Source organism: Pongo pygmaeus, chromosome 1 (assembly GCF_028885625.2).
Source record: "Pongo pygmaeus isolate AG05252 chromosome 1, NHGRI_mPonPyg2-v2.0_pri, whole genome shotgun sequence".
In the NCBI taxonomy this organism is placed as follows: domain Eukaryota; kingdom Metazoa; phylum Chordata; class Mammalia; order Primates; family Hominidae; genus Pongo; species Pongo pygmaeus.
In genome coordinates this window covers 229,082,432-229,099,246 of record NC_072373.2, presented here as the reverse complement: position 1 = coordinate 229,099,246, position 16,815 = coordinate 229,082,432, and the positions used below count along the sequence as shown (strand labels likewise).

General features: G+C 62.0%; 1 protein-coding gene across 1 annotated transcript; it reads left to right on the top strand.

The window, feature by feature from the left end:
- The first annotated feature begins 2,648 nt into the window (after positions 1–2,648).
- Positions 2,649–14,219, top strand: GABRD (gamma-aminobutyric acid type A receptor subunit delta). The gene is made up of 9 exons (XM_054444296.2): positions 2,649–2,836; positions 8,273–8,385; positions 8,665–8,732; positions 8,849–9,069; positions 10,874–10,956; positions 11,479–11,616; positions 12,578–12,733; positions 13,018–13,229; positions 13,449–14,219. Exons 1-9 carry the CDS (start codon positions 2,769–2,771, stop codon positions 13,746–13,748), a joined length of 1,359 nt encoding a protein of 452 aa, XP_054300271.1. The 5' UTR covers positions 2,649–2,768; the 3' UTR covers positions 13,749–14,219.
- The last annotated feature ends 2,596 nt before the right edge of the window (positions 14,220–16,815 follow it).

Below are 16,815 nucleotides of genomic sequence, written 5' to 3'. Positions count from 1 at the left end.
ACTGCCCTCCAGCCTAGGCAACAAGAGTGAAACTCCATCTCAAAAACAAAAAAGAAAGAAAGAAAGACAAAGAAAGAAAGACCAGTTAGGAACAATAAAGAATGGAAATGAAGTGTGCAGACTTCAAACCTTGCAGAAATCTGTGAATGATGGATGGGACATGCATTTGCCTCTAGGACTGAAGGAAGAGGAGACAATTTGATGCCACCAAACCACCAGATATTTGGCTAAGATGCGTGCCCAGCTTCAACTGACATACACACAACAGCACGACTTTCCAGCAAAAGTTCAACATTGGCTGGGCGCGGAGGCCCACACCTGCAATCTCAGCACTTTGGGAGGCCAAGGGGGAGGATCCCTTGAGGCCAGGAGTTAGAGACCAGCCTGGGAAACATAGTGAGACCTCATCTCTACAAAAAATAGAAAATTATCTGGGTGCAGTGATGTGCCTCTGTTTTCCCAGCTCCTCCAGAAGCTGAGGTGGAAGGATCCCTTGAACCTGGGAGGTGGAGGCTACAGTGAGCTGAGATCGTGCCACTGCACTCCAGCCTGGGTCACAGAGCAAGACCTGTCTCTTAAAAGAAAAAGAAGAAAATTAAATGTTAATTTTATGCCCCAGATAATAGAGGAGCGTGAAGAAAATGGCAATAGGGTGTGGCTTATCCTGAATGAATCGGATCCAGTGAGTCAAGATCAACGCTGCTTCTCAGAGGTGATCAGCACCAAGATATCCTCAGATAAGATTTTCGCAGATATTCAAGGGACTGCGACCATGAACCACTCTCACTGCTTAGTTCCAAAGCTCAGGAAGGAAAGACAGGGAGGGCCGGGCACTGTCCCGAGGCAGTGATGGAGTGCTGGCCACAGTGGGTGCATGGACTTTGCAGATGTGGAGCCTGCACCTCCTCCTACATTTGCTGAGCACCTACTTCATCCAATATACCACCAAGGAGAAGACGGACAAGACCCCTGTTCTGGAGGGGGAAGAATAAAAATAATGCCTCTCACCGGGGACCGGGCCAAGCTCTGGGCACCTCTTCATGAATTAACTCCTAAATTAATCCATGGAAGGGACACGTGGGAAGGGGCACGTGTGCAGAGCACAGGCTCGGACAGGAACTCCGGGAACACAGGGAGGTCAGTGCTTCTGTACCCAAAGGACCCCTCTCGGCAGGGGCCAGTGAGCAGCCGGGAAGGGGGCCTTGGAGCTGAGACCTGTTGGGCTTGTTAGAGCCCTGTTCCTGGATTTAAGAAAGCAGGCTAGGGCTGGGTGCAGTGGCTCACGCCTGTAATCCCAGCACTTTGGGAGGCTGAGGCAGGCGGATCACGGGGTCAGGAGTTCGAGACCAGCCTGGCCAACATGGTGAAATCCCGTCTTTACTAAAAATACAAAAAAGTAACCGGGGGTGGTGGTAGGTGCCTGTAATCCCAGCTACTCAGGAAGCTGAGGCAGGAGATTTGCCTGAACCCAGGAGGCAGAGGTTGCAGTGAGCCGAGATCGTGCTCCAGCCTGGATAACAGAGCCAGATTCCATCTCAAAAAACAAAATAAAATAAAATAAAATAAAAAAGCAAGCTGGAACCAGCCTCATTCTTCCACTTCCCACAGTAGGGATTGGGCTGGAAATTCCGCAGCAAATCCCTCTCTGTACTTTCCTCCACCTGTCCTTGTGCGGCCAGGGCCCTTCATCGAGAAGCAAGAAGCCTCGGGGACAGCTTCGCCATTTTTAAGTGTTTTCACGAGGGGTTGACACTGCGCTGTCAGCGACATCGCGAGCCCAGAAGTGAATAACTGACACAACGATTAAAGTTTGTGAGCAGCTTCAGGAAATGGCAGCGCAACTTTATGTTCAAAAGATCCAAGGCAGGAGAGTGTGAGGCCTTCCCTTTCCCAGATCCTAGGGTTGTGGAGGGCGGGCCTGGGGCCATGAGAGGTGTGCAGAGTCACAACTGCGGCCTGCGGCGCAGCCCCCACCTGCTTTTCCTCTCCCCGCCCCCGTCGAGGGTCCCCAGGGATCAGGACTTGCTCCCAAAGTCGCCTGGCCCCAGCTCCCGCGAAGGCAGGAGGGTTTTGGAAGCAGCCGCTGGTGGGGGTCTCTCTCCTGACAGCTGCAGGGACTGGCCCCCTCCCCACCCACCGCCGGCGCAGCCAGAACCAGCCACGCAGACGTGCGACCCCCCCACAAACCGCCTCGGGACGAGGTTCTGCCGCGCCCGTGGGCCACGGTGTCCACGCGGGGCTTATGCCGGGGTCGCCTCCCATGGAGACACGCGGGGGGGTCCCGTCTGCGGCGCGCGAGGGCAGCGGTCCCGGAGAGCCAGACCCCGGCCAGGGAGAGCTGCCCGCGAGGGAGGGGGCGCGGCTGGCGGAGGAGGGCGGGGGGGCGGGGGGAGGAGAGGAGGGGAGAGGGGAGGGGACCGGGAAGCGGGAGGAGGGGGGGAGGGGAACGGGGAGGGGAGCGGCGGGCGCGGGGTGGGGAGGGGAGGGGGGAGGGGAGAAGACGGGCAGCGGGAGGGGCGCGGCGGGGGGAGGGGAGGGGAGCCGGGGGAGGGGAGGGGGGAGGAGGGGGAGCGGGGGGAAGAGAGGGGAGCGGCGGGCGGGGCCGGGCTGCAGGGAGCGGCGGGCTGGGGCGGGCTCGGGGCGGGCTCCGCGCTCCGTCCGCCCCCTCGCGCCCGCGCCGCGCTCGCTCAGCTCCCGCCCGCCTGTGCCGCCTGTGCGGCCGCCGCGAGCCAAGTTTGCGCGGACCCCGTCCCGAGCCCGCCGCGGCCATGGACGCGCCCGCCCGGCTGCTGGCCCCGCTCCTGCTCCTCTGCGCGCAGCAGCTCCGCGGCACCAGGTGAGCGGGCGGGGTCCGCGCGGCGCGGGGTCGGGGGCGGTGGGGGGCCCGCGTCGGCCCGAGATAGCGGCTGGGAGAGCGGCCGGCGCGAGCCCCGGGCCCCGGACCCCAAGTCTGCGAGCCCCGCGTCCTCCCTCCCCGGGGTCTTGCCCCGCGGGCCGCTCGTTGGACTCGCCCGGACGCTGCCCTTGGGCTCGGGACGCGGCGACCCCCGCGCTGGCCGCCCCCGCCCGGTGCTGTCCGCCGTCCTGGTGCTGAACCTGGGCTGGGCGAGGGCGTCGGAGCCTCCCGGTTCCCCCGGCTCCGCGGCGCGCGTGGAGGGTCCCCGGGTCCGTGGCACTCGCGGGTCCCTGCCCGGCCGGTGCCTTGAGGAGAGGAAAGACCTGAGAACTCGGTGCGGGGAGGCTGTCCCCTTTGCGGGGGAGCCGTTCCCCGTTCCCCCAGTGAGCTTCCCCAGCCGGAGGGTCTGGGACAGACGGAGGAGGCTGTCTCGCTGTGGAGGGTGGGCCCGGCCTCCGGGGTCTCCTTTCAGAGCCCGTTTCAAATGGCGTGGACAGAACTCCTGAGGGTGTGCAGGTGGACGGCAGCCAGGTGCCCCTGGCCACAGAAAAGAGATGGTGGATTTCTTAACTATGTTGGGAGGGACTCTCCAGAGAAGGAAGAGGCTGAGAAGGAGGCCCCCCAGGGCTGGAGCCCCCTCTGGTTTACAGCCCCCACCACCTCCTCTCTGGGGATCGGAAATGGGCTCCTCAGCCATCCAGGCAACTTGGCCCCACCACTGGGTCTGGCCGCCTTCCCTAGGAGTCACGAGAGGACATTTAGGGGCGTCTTTGAAAATCACCTCAGTGCAAAGACTGCAGAAGAAACAGCAAAGAGCCATCCCCCAGCATTCGGGATCTCAGAGACCGTGAAGATGTAGATATAGAGGTGGCTGACCGTAGTAGAGATGGCAGCACCCAACACAGGGCGGTGTCAGTTTTCCCATTGGAGGTGCGGGGGACAGAGCCCAGAAGGCCTGGGTCCAGCTGCAGCTGTGTGCCCATTAGGAGACCGCGGGGTCGGCACTGCCTCTGGCTCTAAGCAGCCTGTGTCCTGGGAAGAGCTTTGTTCTTCCATCAATCCCAGTGGGCCTTTCTCCCCTTGTCCTTCCCCTCCTTCAAGGTGAGAGGAAGGACGAAGCTCGGGGCACAGTTGTAGATGCTGTGCTGGAGCCATGGGGACAGCTGCCAGCCCAGGCCCACGGCCACTTAGCCAAGAGGCTGAAATCCAGACGACTCTGAAACCCCAAAGTTTTAGCCCAAGTTCGACATCAGAACTCAGTTGGCAGCAAGTCCCGTCCTGCACGGACGCAAGACTCTTCTCATCTTTATTAATCCTACTTCTGGGACAATTTATATACACTTCCTGCTGGGAAATTCTTTAGGCTGCCCCCAGCCACAGCCTCTGTGTCCACCATTTCCCTTTTCTAAAATCTGAAGATCCTTAATCCTGGCCTGCGTCTGGCTCCTGGGCTGACGGGGAAGGGATTCTGTGCCTGTTTCCTTGGGCAGGAAAGCTGGAAGGCCACGGCCCAGCCAGGAGTGGGGGGCCTGCAGTCACTCCCATCCATGGAAGAGGGGTGCCGTCGGGGAGCACACCTTGCCTGGTGAGAGGTGCACTGCTTTGCTGAGCTCCCCTTTCGCTCTCTAGTTAAAAACAGTTACCACCTGGCTGTACGCTACAGCCTCTCCTTTGAGGTCATCCTGTCCACACACATGTGCTGGGCTCAACCTCCTGCTCTTGGCGTCTAGGGGCAGGCCTGGAGGGTCTCCCCAGGGTGGAAGCACCTGCCAGCTCAGCCCTAGGGGCCACCTTCAGACTTAGCGGGGTGCTGTCCATGAAGGGCCTCTCCTCCCATCCGTGTCTGTGCCCCTCCGCTCCAGAAACCAGGACAGCCGCCCTCCCTTTCTTCAGTCTCGGGGTCCTTGTCTTGGAGCTGTATTGGATGTCAGTGGGACCCATTCTGGCCATTACCCCAGGTCCCCATTGCAGCAGCTCCTCATGGGAAAGACTGGGTGGGATAGGGAGGGAGTGTGCTGCGTGGCGGCCGTGGGTCGGCCCGGAGTGTGAAGACCTGTGCACGCAGCAGGCACTGAGCTTGCCGACTGCATGCCCGCGTGGGTGGCCCTCCCGGGCTGCCGGCACCTCCGTCTCCCTGGAGAAGCTGTGCTGCGGCTCCTACCGTGCCAGCTCGCGGTGCGCTGGTGGCGGTGCTCCTCTTCGCCTTGGTAACTGCAATGCTGGGAGGCTTGAGCTGCTCTAAAAGCAGGGCTGTGGGATATGTGGGCTGGGTGTGCGCCGCGGAGGAGCCTGCAGGGGGAGGATCCCAGCTACACCTACCTTCCCTGTCTGTCCCCAGGGCACAGACAAGTGACAGGGATGGGTTTGTTTTTCAGTGGGGCCAGGAGGGCAGGAGGCCAGGTGACCCATGGAGAGCCACCCGAGGGGGAAGCTGCCAAGTCTTCATGGTGCCCACTCTGCCCCCTGAGTTTGGAGTCCTAAATCCGAGTGTAGACTTGGAGCCTGGTGTGTAGCCCCGAGCCTCTCTGTCCATCCACCCACAGGAAACCCCAAGCTCAGGCCACCACTGGGCCCCAGGGCCACCAGGTGAGGCAGCAGCCCTCTCCCGAGATCTCCGTGACATACGAGAGTCAGGACATCCCCACCCTGTGCCCAGCTCCACTGGTGCAGGCTGTGTTCCCCCAGCCCCCGCTAGCTCTGCCTCCCTTGTACATCCTGACCTGAGGAAGTGGGGGGCCCTCCAGACCCCAGAGTCTGGCATGAAGCACACGCCCCCGCACTCTGGCCCTTCCCATCTGTTCACGGTGGGAAAACGACCGGCCGCTCTCCTAGGTGAGAAATGGCGTGGGAGTGGGAGGCTGCTTCCTTCTCGCCCCCAGGAGATGGCAAAGGTGCCTCCAGGTGAGCTTCGTGGCGGGGGCTGCTCCTGGCCTTGCCTTCGTGCCCCCCCACACGTGCCACCACCCTGAGATGGGCAAGAGACGTGGCCCAGGAAGGACGGTGTCTCCTATGGCCTCATTCCAGGCAGGCTAGATGGCAGCTGGGCTGGTCCAAAAATAAAGCCTCACTAGATCCCTTTGCGTCCGACCTTCAGGGCGACTGCCATTTGCATTTTTAATTGTCCAGGACTTAATTTGATTCCATCTTATACTTTGTTACCAAAGTGCCTGCTCCTCCTTAGCCCTGCGCCGGGCCACTCCTGGGGGTCCAGTGGGCGCGGGGTCGTGGGTCTGGGTGGATAGCAGCCCTGGATGCTGCCTTCGGCTGGCTCCTCCTGCCAGAGTTGGGCCACCACAGTGGTCCAGGACAGATTGGGGTTGGCAAAATCTCATTAGCTAAGGAACGTTTGGTTCAAAGTCCAAATCTTTAAAGGCCATTGTGTGAAACAAGAAGAAAAGTGGTTCTGATGGAAAGGGATAGGGCCTGAGTCCCCCCTGCTGCCTCCCAAACCCCGGTGGTCCTCAAGGGGCCCAGGACGCACCTGAGGATAAAGTGTATGGAGCAGAGTCAAGGCTGGATGCAGGGAGAGGCAGGGAGAGTGTCCGCCTCCCAGCGTCCTTCCCAGTGTTTCTCTGGAACCGCGGGTTTAAGATTTGGACCTGCTCATGCAGCTCCCCGGCCGGTCTTAGCCTGAGGCACCAGACCCCTGTGCCCCGCCCCTTGCCTCTCCCTTGGGAATCCAAAGACTCAAGAGGGCTGGAGCTGGAGAGACAGACAAGCAGAGTAGGCTGCAGGTGATCTGTGTGGGGCGCTGGGAGGGGGCTGCACGGGGTGGGGCTGGTGGCCCAGCCTCAGCTTGACTGTGCCAGACAGGCAGCGTGCAGGGGTGCCTCGAGCCCAGGTCGCAGTCTCTGAGGGAGCAGGAGGCCAAGGGCTGTGGCCCCCACCGTGAGGAGGGGAGGGGCAGTCAGTTGGGTCCTTGGGAGCCAGGCGTGGAGGAGGCCTGGGACTGTGCTCTTCTCTTGGTGGCCTGGGGAGTAGCCCAGCATGGGGCACCCACTTGAGGCTGTGTCTGAACTGGGGTCAAATCTGTCTCTAGGCTTGCTGTGGGGGAGGCCACTGACTCAGGTCCTGACCCCTCATCTCTCCTGGAGGGTTCGGGCCAGGCTCAGGGGCCTGGTGACCTGGAGGCCATGTCTGGAGCCACCCCCTTGGATAGAAAGGATTCCGAGAATACAGGGGGGTTAATCTCAAGGCCTCACCCCGGGACCAATCCCCGTCCTGTGTGCAGGAGGGCAGGTGTGACAGTCGCCACAAACTGGACGGCTTGAAACAACAGACGCTTATTCTCTGGCAGCTCGGGAGGCCAGGAGCCTGAAATCAAGGTGTGGGTGGGCCTGGTTCCCCTGGAGGCTCTGAGGGAACCTCTGTCCCCGGCCTGTTGCCAGCTCCAGCAGTGGCTGGAAACCCTGGCCTCCCTTGGCCTGTGGACACCTCACCCCAATCTCTGCCTCCACTGTCACCAGGCTTCTTCCCTCTTCTCTTCTAAGGACACCAGTCCTTGGGTTTAGGGCCCACCCAATCCAGTATGGCCTCATCTTAACTAATTACCTCTGCAAAGACCTTATTCCCAAATAAGCTCACATTCTGAGGTTCTGGGTGGATGTGCATTTTGGGGGATGCTGTTCAACCCAGTGCAGGTGAGCAGATGGGGGCCGGGGGGTGCTGGGGTGCTCTGGGCTCTGTCAGCATGGTGTGTATGGGGAGGAGATGCCTCCCTCAAGCCTGGGCGCCCCCATGGCCCTGCTGGCTGCCCTGAGCTGCTCCGAGGTTGAGCTAAACCCCAGAAGCACACGGCCATTTGGGGACCTGGGGCCCACCCTGGGCCTTCCTGGGAGGAGACAGAGAGTAGGAGGCTGTGTGCCTGGGTTCTGGGGCCCTGTCCTCTTCCTGTCCCTGCCCCTTGCCTCCTCCTCACATTCCTCTTCTCCAAACCATATAACGGGGGAAGCTTCGCCCTCAGAAGCCGACAGGGAGACCTCTTTGGTGAGGGACCCCGGGGCTGGAGACCCCGAGGCCGGCCTCCGCGGGCTGGTTGAGGAGGGAGGCTGTTAGCCTGGGAGCTTGGCCCACGCTGGGGGGCTCTGTCTGACCCAGGGCCACCTCCCCCAAAGCCAGGACGGCAGAGTGGGCACTGAGGTTGGAGGAGGAAGCCAGGTCAGGGCCGGTGGAAGAGGCTGAGGACCTCCCGGGGTTCCCTGTGTCCAGCCAGAGGCTTGGGGACTGGCCAGGCCCCCACCTGCCAGGGCTCCCACAGTGGCCCCCCATGCCCTGGCCCAGGTGCCCAGAACAGTGCTGCATCCCCAGGAAGGGACCTGGGCTCAGTGGAATTAAATTAAGTCCTGGCCTGTCTGACCAGTGGCTTTGCATCCCCAGAGCGATGAATGACATCGGCGACTACGTGGGCTCCAACCTGGAGATCTCCTGGCTCCCCAACCTGGACGGGCTGATAGCCGGCTACGCCCGCAACTTCCGGCCTGGCATTGGAGGTGAGGGGCGGTCCAGGCCCGGCAGGCAGGAGCCGCTGGAGCCCAGGCTAGGCCGTGGCTGTGTGGCCCACTGGGCTGTGGGCTGGCCTCTGGGCAAGGAAGCCTGGCTCTCCCCCAGGGGGCTCCATCAGAGCCAGGCCCCCACAGAGACAGCCAGGGAGGTGCAGCTTCTCAGGCCACGATGGCCGACTGCCTGTGACTGGGACCCCGGCAGAGTCCTATCCTGGCTCCCACACTGGGCCGGCCTCCGCCCTTCTTAGTTCTGCTCTTTCCTCACAGGCCCCCCCGTGAATGTGGCCCTCGCCCTGGAGGTGGCCAGCATCGACCACATCTCAGAGGCCAACATGGTAGGTGCCACCAGCCTCTGCCTCAGGCACGGTGGGTGCCCACAGCCTCTGCCCTGGGCTGCATGCCCCTGGGGGTGGAGCGAGGCTGACCCCCGGCCCCTGTGCCGCCTCCACAGGAGTACACCATGACAGTGTTCCTGCACCAGAGCTGGCGGGACAGCAGGCTCTCCTACAACCACACCAACGAGACCCTGGGCCTGGACAGCCGCTTCGTGGACAAGCTCTGGCTGCCCGACACCTTCATCGTGAACGCCAAGTCGGCCTGGTTCCACGATGTGACGGTGGAGAACAAGCTCATCCGGCTGCAGCCCGACGGCGTGATCCTGTACAGCATCCGGTGAGCGGACTGCCCACCCCGGGCTCCAGGGGAGACTGCCCGGGCCAAGCGTCGGCGCCTGGACGCTCCAAGCCTTGGAAAAGCTCGAGCGGCTTCTGCTGCCGGGAGCTGGCGGGCGGAGGGGGGCAGAAGCTGCGCAGTTATTTATATCCCCCGCAGCTGCTGGGGAAACATCCGCTCCAAGGTCGCCGACAGGAAGCCGGCAGATGTGGCTTTTTGGCCAACACAGTGCCTTTTGTTTTTTAAAATGGGGTGGAATTCACATAACATAAAATTAACCTTTTTAAAGTGAACAATTCAGTGGCATTTGGCAGATTCGCCACGTTGTGCAACCCCACCTCTGTCTGGTCCAAAATATTTCAAGACCCTAAAAGGAGACCCAGCCACTGAGCAGGTGCTCTCCACTCCGCCCTCCCTGGAGCCCCAGCAGCCACCCGTTTGCTTTCTCTCTGTGGATCTGCCCAGAGACAGAAACATCTCATCGAAAGGGAATCACATGCTGTGTGTGGGACCCTTTATGACTCCGGCTTCGTTACTCAGCATCACGTCCTCACGGTTCATCCCAGCGGAAGCCGGAGTCAGGGGCGCTGCCTTCTTCACGGCCAGGCCACACCTGCCTCCCGTCCCCTGCCGAGGGGCGTCTGGGTGGCTTCCGGCGTTGGCGAATGTGAAAACACTGCTATGAACGTGTGTGCGCGCATTCGTTTGAAAGCCTGTTTTCAGACACATGTCTCTTAAAGATGGAATTAGTTCATGACACTTAAAAAATCAGGAGGCATGTGGCCGGACGCAGTGGCTCACGCCTGTAATCCCAGCACTTTGGGAGGCCGAGGCGGGTGGATCACGAGGTCAAGAGATGGAGACCATCCTGGCCAACATGGTGAAACCCCGTCTCTACTAAAAATAGAAAAAATTCGCCGGGTGTGGTGGCAGGCGCCTGTAGTCCCAGCTACTCAGGAGGCTGAGGCAGGAGAATGGCGTGAACCTGGGAGGCAGAGCTTGCAGTGAGCCAAGATTGCGCCACTGCACTCCAGCCTGGCGACTGAGCGAGACTCTGTCTCAAAAAAAAAAAAAAACAAACAAACAGAAATCAGGAGGCAGCCAGGTGCAAGTGGCTCACGCTTGTAACCCCAACACTTTTTGGAGGCTGAGGTGAGCGTATACTCGAGCCTGGGAGTTTGAGACCAGCCTGGGCAACATAGGGAGATCCTGCCTCCACAAAAATAATAAAAAATATTAGCTAGGCTTCGTGGTGCACACCTGTGGTCTCAGCTACTTGGGAGGCTGAGGTGGGAGGATCACCCACCTCAAGCCCGGGGGGTTGAGGCTGTCATGAGTCAAGATTGCACCACTGTACTCCAGCTTGAGTGACAGAGTGAGACCCTGTCTCATAAACAAACAAAAAAATCAGGATATTTTACATAGGAATTTAAATATTTGACCTCTTCTAGAAAATCAAGCGCGTGGCAACTCTGGGCCTATTGCCGCGTGTTCCTCAGCCATCGCTCGGGCCAGGGCCTGGGTGCGCAGGCTGTCCCCTGCCCCGTAGGCCCCCAGCCTAGTTCAATAGTCAAGCATTTTGAAGAGAATGAATGAAATCCAGTTCTTGACAGTCCTAAAGGAAGACTTGAAGTCTATGAAGTTGAGCAGTTTCCAGGTTTACCTGGATTCTGGGCAAACACAGTCTGAGAAGTAGCTGGGGCTCCAGGCAAGTGCTCAGGGGGCATCTCTGCAGGGGAACTGCCAGGCTTCCGGGAGGGCTGGCCTCGCCCCCAAGGCCTCAGCGCCATGCTTGTCTTGGCAGAATCACCTCCACTGTGGCCTGCGACATGGACCTGGCCAAATACCCCATGGACGAGCAGGAGTGCATGCTGGACCTGGAGAGCTGTGAGTGGGTGTGCAAAGCGGGCAGGGGCTTCTCTCGGGGGGAGCCACGCTGGCTTCTCCAGCAGTGGATGGGGGCTCAGACTGTCAGCCCGGGGCCTGGACAAGGCTGGCCCGGCTCAGGGTGCAGGAAAGCACCAAACCAGCTTCTGCATGAGCAAGAAGCCTGGGCAGGAGGAGAAGGGGCCAGAAGGCCTGGAGCAGTCTGGCTTGTGGGTCTGTGCCCTGCCTGGGGAGCCGGGCCGTGGAGCCCATACATGGCACATATTGATATTGTTGAGCCAGTGCAGCAGCCCCTGTGTGTCACCTGACAACGGTGACCCCAGCTGTGTCCCATCCACCTGCCCGGAGGAGCCCAACATGGTCCCAGAGCCGAAGTCCTCCTCGCTCCTGGCTGGGGTCCTGCTCGGTCCCCATCACAATGGTGTCGGCCCCGTGCAGGCTTCCTGTGTGGACGGAGCGCTCCTGCCAGGGCTCCCGGGGCGGGGCCAGGCTCTGCCGCCCACCTGTGTGCTTTTCCTCCAGACGGTTACTCATCAGAGGACATCGTCTACTACTGGTCGGAGAGCCAGGAGCACATCCATGGGCTGGACAAGCTGCAGCTGGCGCAGTTCACCATCACCAGCTACCGCTTCACCACGGAGCTGATGAACTTCAAGTCCGGTAACATGTGCCCGCCACCCCTTCCGCGTGCGCCCGCCTGTGGTTTTCATGCTTTTTAGCCAAGCCACCCGCAGGCCCCCAGGGCCCCTGGAGATGCAGCTGGGACGCTGCTGCCTTAGGAACTTGCTCATTGGCACCAGCTGCACCCGAACCAGGGCTTCCAGGCCTGCCATTGTGTGGGTGTGGGTGTGGGTCAGGCCCTCCCATCTCACTTCTCGGTCCTTTCTCTCTTCCCAGCACTCCAGATTTACGGGAAACCAGAGGGTGTGGGGAGCTCTCTTAGCCTCAGGTCTGCAGGTCTCAGGGGCCAAGCTTTCCTTGGCTACCTTGTCTCCCAGCCCCACTTTCCCACCCGTACGCACCCCCGTCCCCGGTCATCCAGAGCCAGTGAGCCCAGTGCTGGCTCCTTCCAGAGCCTGGCTGTGCCCGCAGGAGTGTTAGGAGAGAAAGGGGTGAGCCCTCCCCATTGGCTGCGAGGGTCCCTCAGGGCCAGTCCAGCAAACGTGAGGCCAGCAGTAACCTCAGCCTCTCTCCCTCTCCTCTGGGTGACACTGCTCAGGACCAGCCTGTCCTGTGGCCAGACCTAGGGCCAGAGGCCCCCTGACATTTCCGGCTGTGTGGTTGGTGGGGAGGGCAGGGGTCTAAGTCTCTCTTCTGAGCCCTGGTGGGCCCCGTAGCTGCCAAGCCCTGCAGCCCCTGAGTCCCATGGTTGGGCTGGGCTGGGCAGGGACGGGAGCACTGACGGTGGCTGTCCCGGCAGCCCCTGAGTCCCATGGTTGGGCTGGGCTGGGCAGGGACGGGGGCACTGACGGTGGCTGTCCCGGCAGCCCCTGAGTCCCATGGTTGGGCTGGGCTGGGCAGGGACGGGGGCACTGACGGTGGCTGTCCCGGCAGCCCCTGAGTCCCATGGTTGGGCTGGGCTGGGCAGCGACGGGGGCACTGACGGTGGCTGTCCCGGCAGCCGGCCAGTTCCCACGGCTCAGCCTGCACTTCCAGCTGCGGAGGAACCGCGGCGTGTACATCATCCAGTCCTACATGCCCTCTGTCCTGCTGGTCGCCATGTCCTGGGTCTCCTTCTGGATCAGCCAGGCGGCGGTGCCCGCCAGGGTGTCTCTAGGTACGGGGCCTCGCCGCTGCTCCGAGGGAGCTGGAAGGGCGGCCATGGGGAGCAGGACTCCCCATCCCTTGGCTGGGGGCTCAGCCCTGGCCTCTGGACCATGCCAGCTGTCCTGGGGCAATGGCCACCCGGGCCAGGCTAGGTCAGGGAAGCAGGACCTGCTCCCTGGGGTGGACATGGGGGTGGGGGGCAGCGGACCCTCATCCGTGGGTCACAGGCACCAAGGCTGGGATGGGGCGGCGTGAGGGCAGGGCTACGATGATGGCACCACCTGTGCCCGGCAGGCATCACCACGGTGCTGACGATGACCACGCTCATGGTCAGTGCCCGCTCCTCCCTGCCGCGGGCGTCGGCCATCAAGGCACTGGACGTCTACTTCTGGATCTGCTATGTCTTCGTGTTTGCCGCCCTGGTGGAGTACGCCTTTGCGCATTTCAACGCCGACTACAGGAAGAAGCAGAAAGCCAAGGTCAAGGTCTCCAGGCCGAGGGCAGAGGTGAGGGCCTGGGGCCGAGCCAGGGACAGCACTGCTGGGGGCCCCAACCAGGACCCCTCAGCTGCCCCAGCCCACTGTGGGTCCCAGCTGTGCTCCCTGAGCATGGGGGGCTGGAGCTGCTGGCCCAGGCGGGGCCCCGCATGGGAGCACCTGTGGTCCAGGGCCTTGGGAGCTGCACCCCAGTGCTCAGCCCTGTCTCCCCCACTGGCCCCTGTGCAGATGGACGTGAGGAATGCCATTGTCCTCTTCTCCCTCTCTGCTGCCGGCGTCACGCAGGAGCTGGCCATCTCCCGCCGGCAGCGCCGCGTCCCGGGGAACCTGATGGGCTCCTACAGGTCGGTGGGGGTGGAGACAGGGGAGACGAAGAAGGAGGGGGCAGCCCGCTCGGGAGGCCAGGGGGGCATCCGTGCCCGGCTCAGGCCCATCGACGCAGACACCATTGACATTTACGCCCGCGCTGTGTTCCCTGCGGCGTTCGCGGCCGTCAATGTCATCTACTGGGCGGCGTACGCCATGTGAGCGCAGGACTCAGACCACCCTCGCTTGTCCTGGCGCCCAGCGGCGGCTGCCCAGAAACTTCCTGGGAGAAAGAGCCCTTGGGCCGCCTTCCCCTCTGCGTGTTTCAAAGTGGGATGACAGTCGGCCACAGAAAACAAGAGGAAGCCTCGGCCTCCCTGAGCTCTGACCCCAGCCTCACCCGCAAGGCCAGCCTGGGGCTCTCCGGCAGGCGGCGCGAGACTCACACAGATGAAGGAGCAGAGGGTCTGCCCGAGAGGCTGAGCCAGGCCGGGGTCTGGGCCCTTCAGAGAGCCGCGGATTTTTAGGTTCAGAAAGTGATCCTGGTTTCTAGGTCTTTGCTCTGCGGGATCGGGATCGGAGCATGGGAGGATGCGGGAGTGGACGTCCATCCGGTAAACAGTGAAGGCGTTTGTGAGGTCTTTCTGGTCCCAGCATGAAATAAAGCCTTGGCCTGGGGGCCACTTCATTCTCTCTCACTGTGCTGCCCTTCACTCCCGGGGTGCCTGGAGCCCACCCCAGCTGCCTGGAACACCCTTCTCCAGCTGCAGGCTCCCTGGGCGGTGTTTGGGTGGGAGCTGATTGTGAAAGCCCAGAGAACACTCAGGGTTGAACACACACCTTGCCCAGGGGAAACAGTGGGTCGAGGTCCTGGGAAGGAGGCTGTCCTTGTCAGCAGGGCAGGCTTTGAGGGAAGAGCTTCAGGAAGTGAGGAACCAGTTTTTGTGATGCTGGCTTCAGGCACTGGGTCTTCTCATCTATGTCCCCACGCTGTGATGAGGCCATTTTCTCCAGGGGTGTGAGGCAGGAGCCTGCACCGACAGTGTGAGGGAGTGAGCTCAGGGTCGCTGGTCCCAAAGTCGGGAGCTTTTGAGCTGTCTTCCTGAGATCCTGGGGCTCAACACTAGACTTGGGGACAGAGACTTGGGGACACAGGGGCTCAGGGGCTGGATCCCAGATGAGCCATGTCTGGGGTACTGAGGGAAGGCTGAGGTGCAGAGGCCTGGAGGAGGCTAGAGGAACTGCCACTCCCTTGGTCCCTGAGGCCTTTGGTCCAGTGGGTGTCCAGGGCTAGGTGCCACCATGGTCCCCTCTTGGATGTGAGGATAGACACTTGGAGGCCACCGAGGCCCCACAAACACCACAGCCCTTTCCCACCTGCTGCCACTGCCACGGACATGGGGTGACCATCCTGCAGCCCAAGGACCCCCTAGGGGGCTGTCAGAGCAGCTGACAGGCAGTTCTTAACGAGGGGTCCAGCTTTCACAGGGCACCGGGTCATTACTCGTGGAAGAATCCGAAGTGAGCAGTTGGAACAGCTGCTGGGGCTCTGCCATCCGCTGTGGGACCCAGGCGTCCAGGGCTCTGCCATCCGCTGTGGGACCCAGGCGTCCGGGGCTCTGCCATCCTCTGCGGGACCCAGGCATCCGGGGCGCTGCCATCTGCTGCAGGACCCAGGTGTCCAGAGCCATCACACGGCAGCTCGCAAGGTGGCAAAGTCGGCCAGGCCAGTGCCCTGTGGAATCAGGGTGGCAGCTAGCCCTGGGTGGGCCCCATCTCCATACCACTAGGGAGCCGGGGGTGACTGAATCACCTGTCCTCAGCATGGCCTGCGGCAGCCCTGGCAGGCTGAGCAAGCCGAGAAATCAAGTAATCACTGGGGCCCAGGCATTGCACCCAGGGATGGACGCAGGCCGAGCTGCTTCCCCAAGGGCTGGGCTGTGCCCGAGAGCAGATGAGGGCATTGCCTATCACGGCCCAGACCGTGGCCCCATGCACCACCTCTGTCCCCTGCTGGAAGGTCCCCCACGCCACTTCCTAACGACCACTCCTCATTCCCAGGCTGCCCTTTTGCGCCCCTGCTCTGCAGGACAAGGCTGTGAGGCTTGGCAGGGTCGTCCTGGGGGTGGGACAGGCTGGGGATGGAGGGGGTGGGACGGACCAGGCTCTGGTGTGGCCACAAGCGGCACACAGAACAGAAGTGAGCCTTGGGGCGAGCAGAGAGCAGGTGGCCGGGGAGCAGCAGAGCCGGATCTGGGTCAGCTGGGGCTCCAGGCCACCTCCCGACACCAAGGCGAGGCGGCTGAGCCTGCCAGCTCCCTGTCCAAGGACAGAGACACCTCTGCAGGGCCGGCTCTCACCGTCCCGCCTCCTACCCTCTGCTCCCTGGGCCTCCCTGCAGGGTTACCGCTCCCTCCTCCCTGGAGCTCACCTTGCTCTGGGGATAGGGGCCCAGGCTGCAGATGGCACACACTATAGCTATGGGCTGGGTCCCAGGCTGCCCACCACCACTGCCCACCCTAGGCCCACAGGCTCCTGCCCCAAGGGCGGGCCTTCCACCCAGGACAGCCAAGGAGGGTCGGCTCCACCTCCTGGGCCTTTGGGGGAAGGGGGTTGGTTCAAGATTCTGGGAACGATTTGGGGACATCTCCTGGAACTGGAGGCTGTTGAGCCACCCCCCACACCCCTCTCTGCTGCGAGGACCCTGGCCCCCATCTCTGCCTTGTCCTCCTTGCGGCCGCAGGGTGCCCTCTTTCCCAGGCTTGTACCCACCAGGAGCTATTTAAAGCCAGCCTTTGCAACTGCCTCGGGCACCCACGCAGCCAGGCCCGCCCGGGCAGCAGCCGTGCCTGATTCTGCAACCAGCAATCACCCCCCCCAGCAGGCTGCTGTTTCTGCCCACATATTTACAGGGCCAGGAGGGACGGGAGGGCGCATGCTTTCAAACGCGACTTCTATTCTGGTAGTGAAGGCAGGAGCAGATGAAGGCGGGGGCGGGTCAGAGTTTGCAGCTGAGAGGAACCTGTTTGGGGAGGGGATGCCAGTGTTGCCCGCGACAGGGGGCACCTGTGGCAGAGATTGGTGGGCAGAGAAGCTGCCAGGGCTCCATACATCCCCATCCCAGCAGAGACAAGTCTTTGGGGGCTGGTGGCTTCCTGTTCTCCGTGGAAGGCCGGACTGTGTACCGTGAGCAGTGACCCCTGAGTGCCCCCTGAGAGTTGGGCCCACTCTTCCCTGAGGCTGGAGGCTGCAGGTGGAGCAAGAGGGGCCCGGACATCGGGGACAGCGT

Excerpts from the sequence above, each read along its gene's own strand:
- GABRD (XM_054444296.2), top strand. The coding sequence starts at position 2,769 with ATGGACGCGCCCGCCCGGCTGCTGGCCCCGCTCCTGCTCCTCTGCGCG. Across the intron at positions 10,957-11,478 it reads CATGCTGGACCTGGAGAGCT|ACGGTTACTCATCAGAGGAC; the intron begins GTGAGTGGGTGT and ends CTTTTCCTCCAG. Across the intron at positions 13,230-13,448 it reads TCTCCAGGCCGAGGGCAGAG|ATGGACGTGAGGAATGCCAT; the intron begins GTGAGGGCCTGG and ends GCCCCTGTGCAG.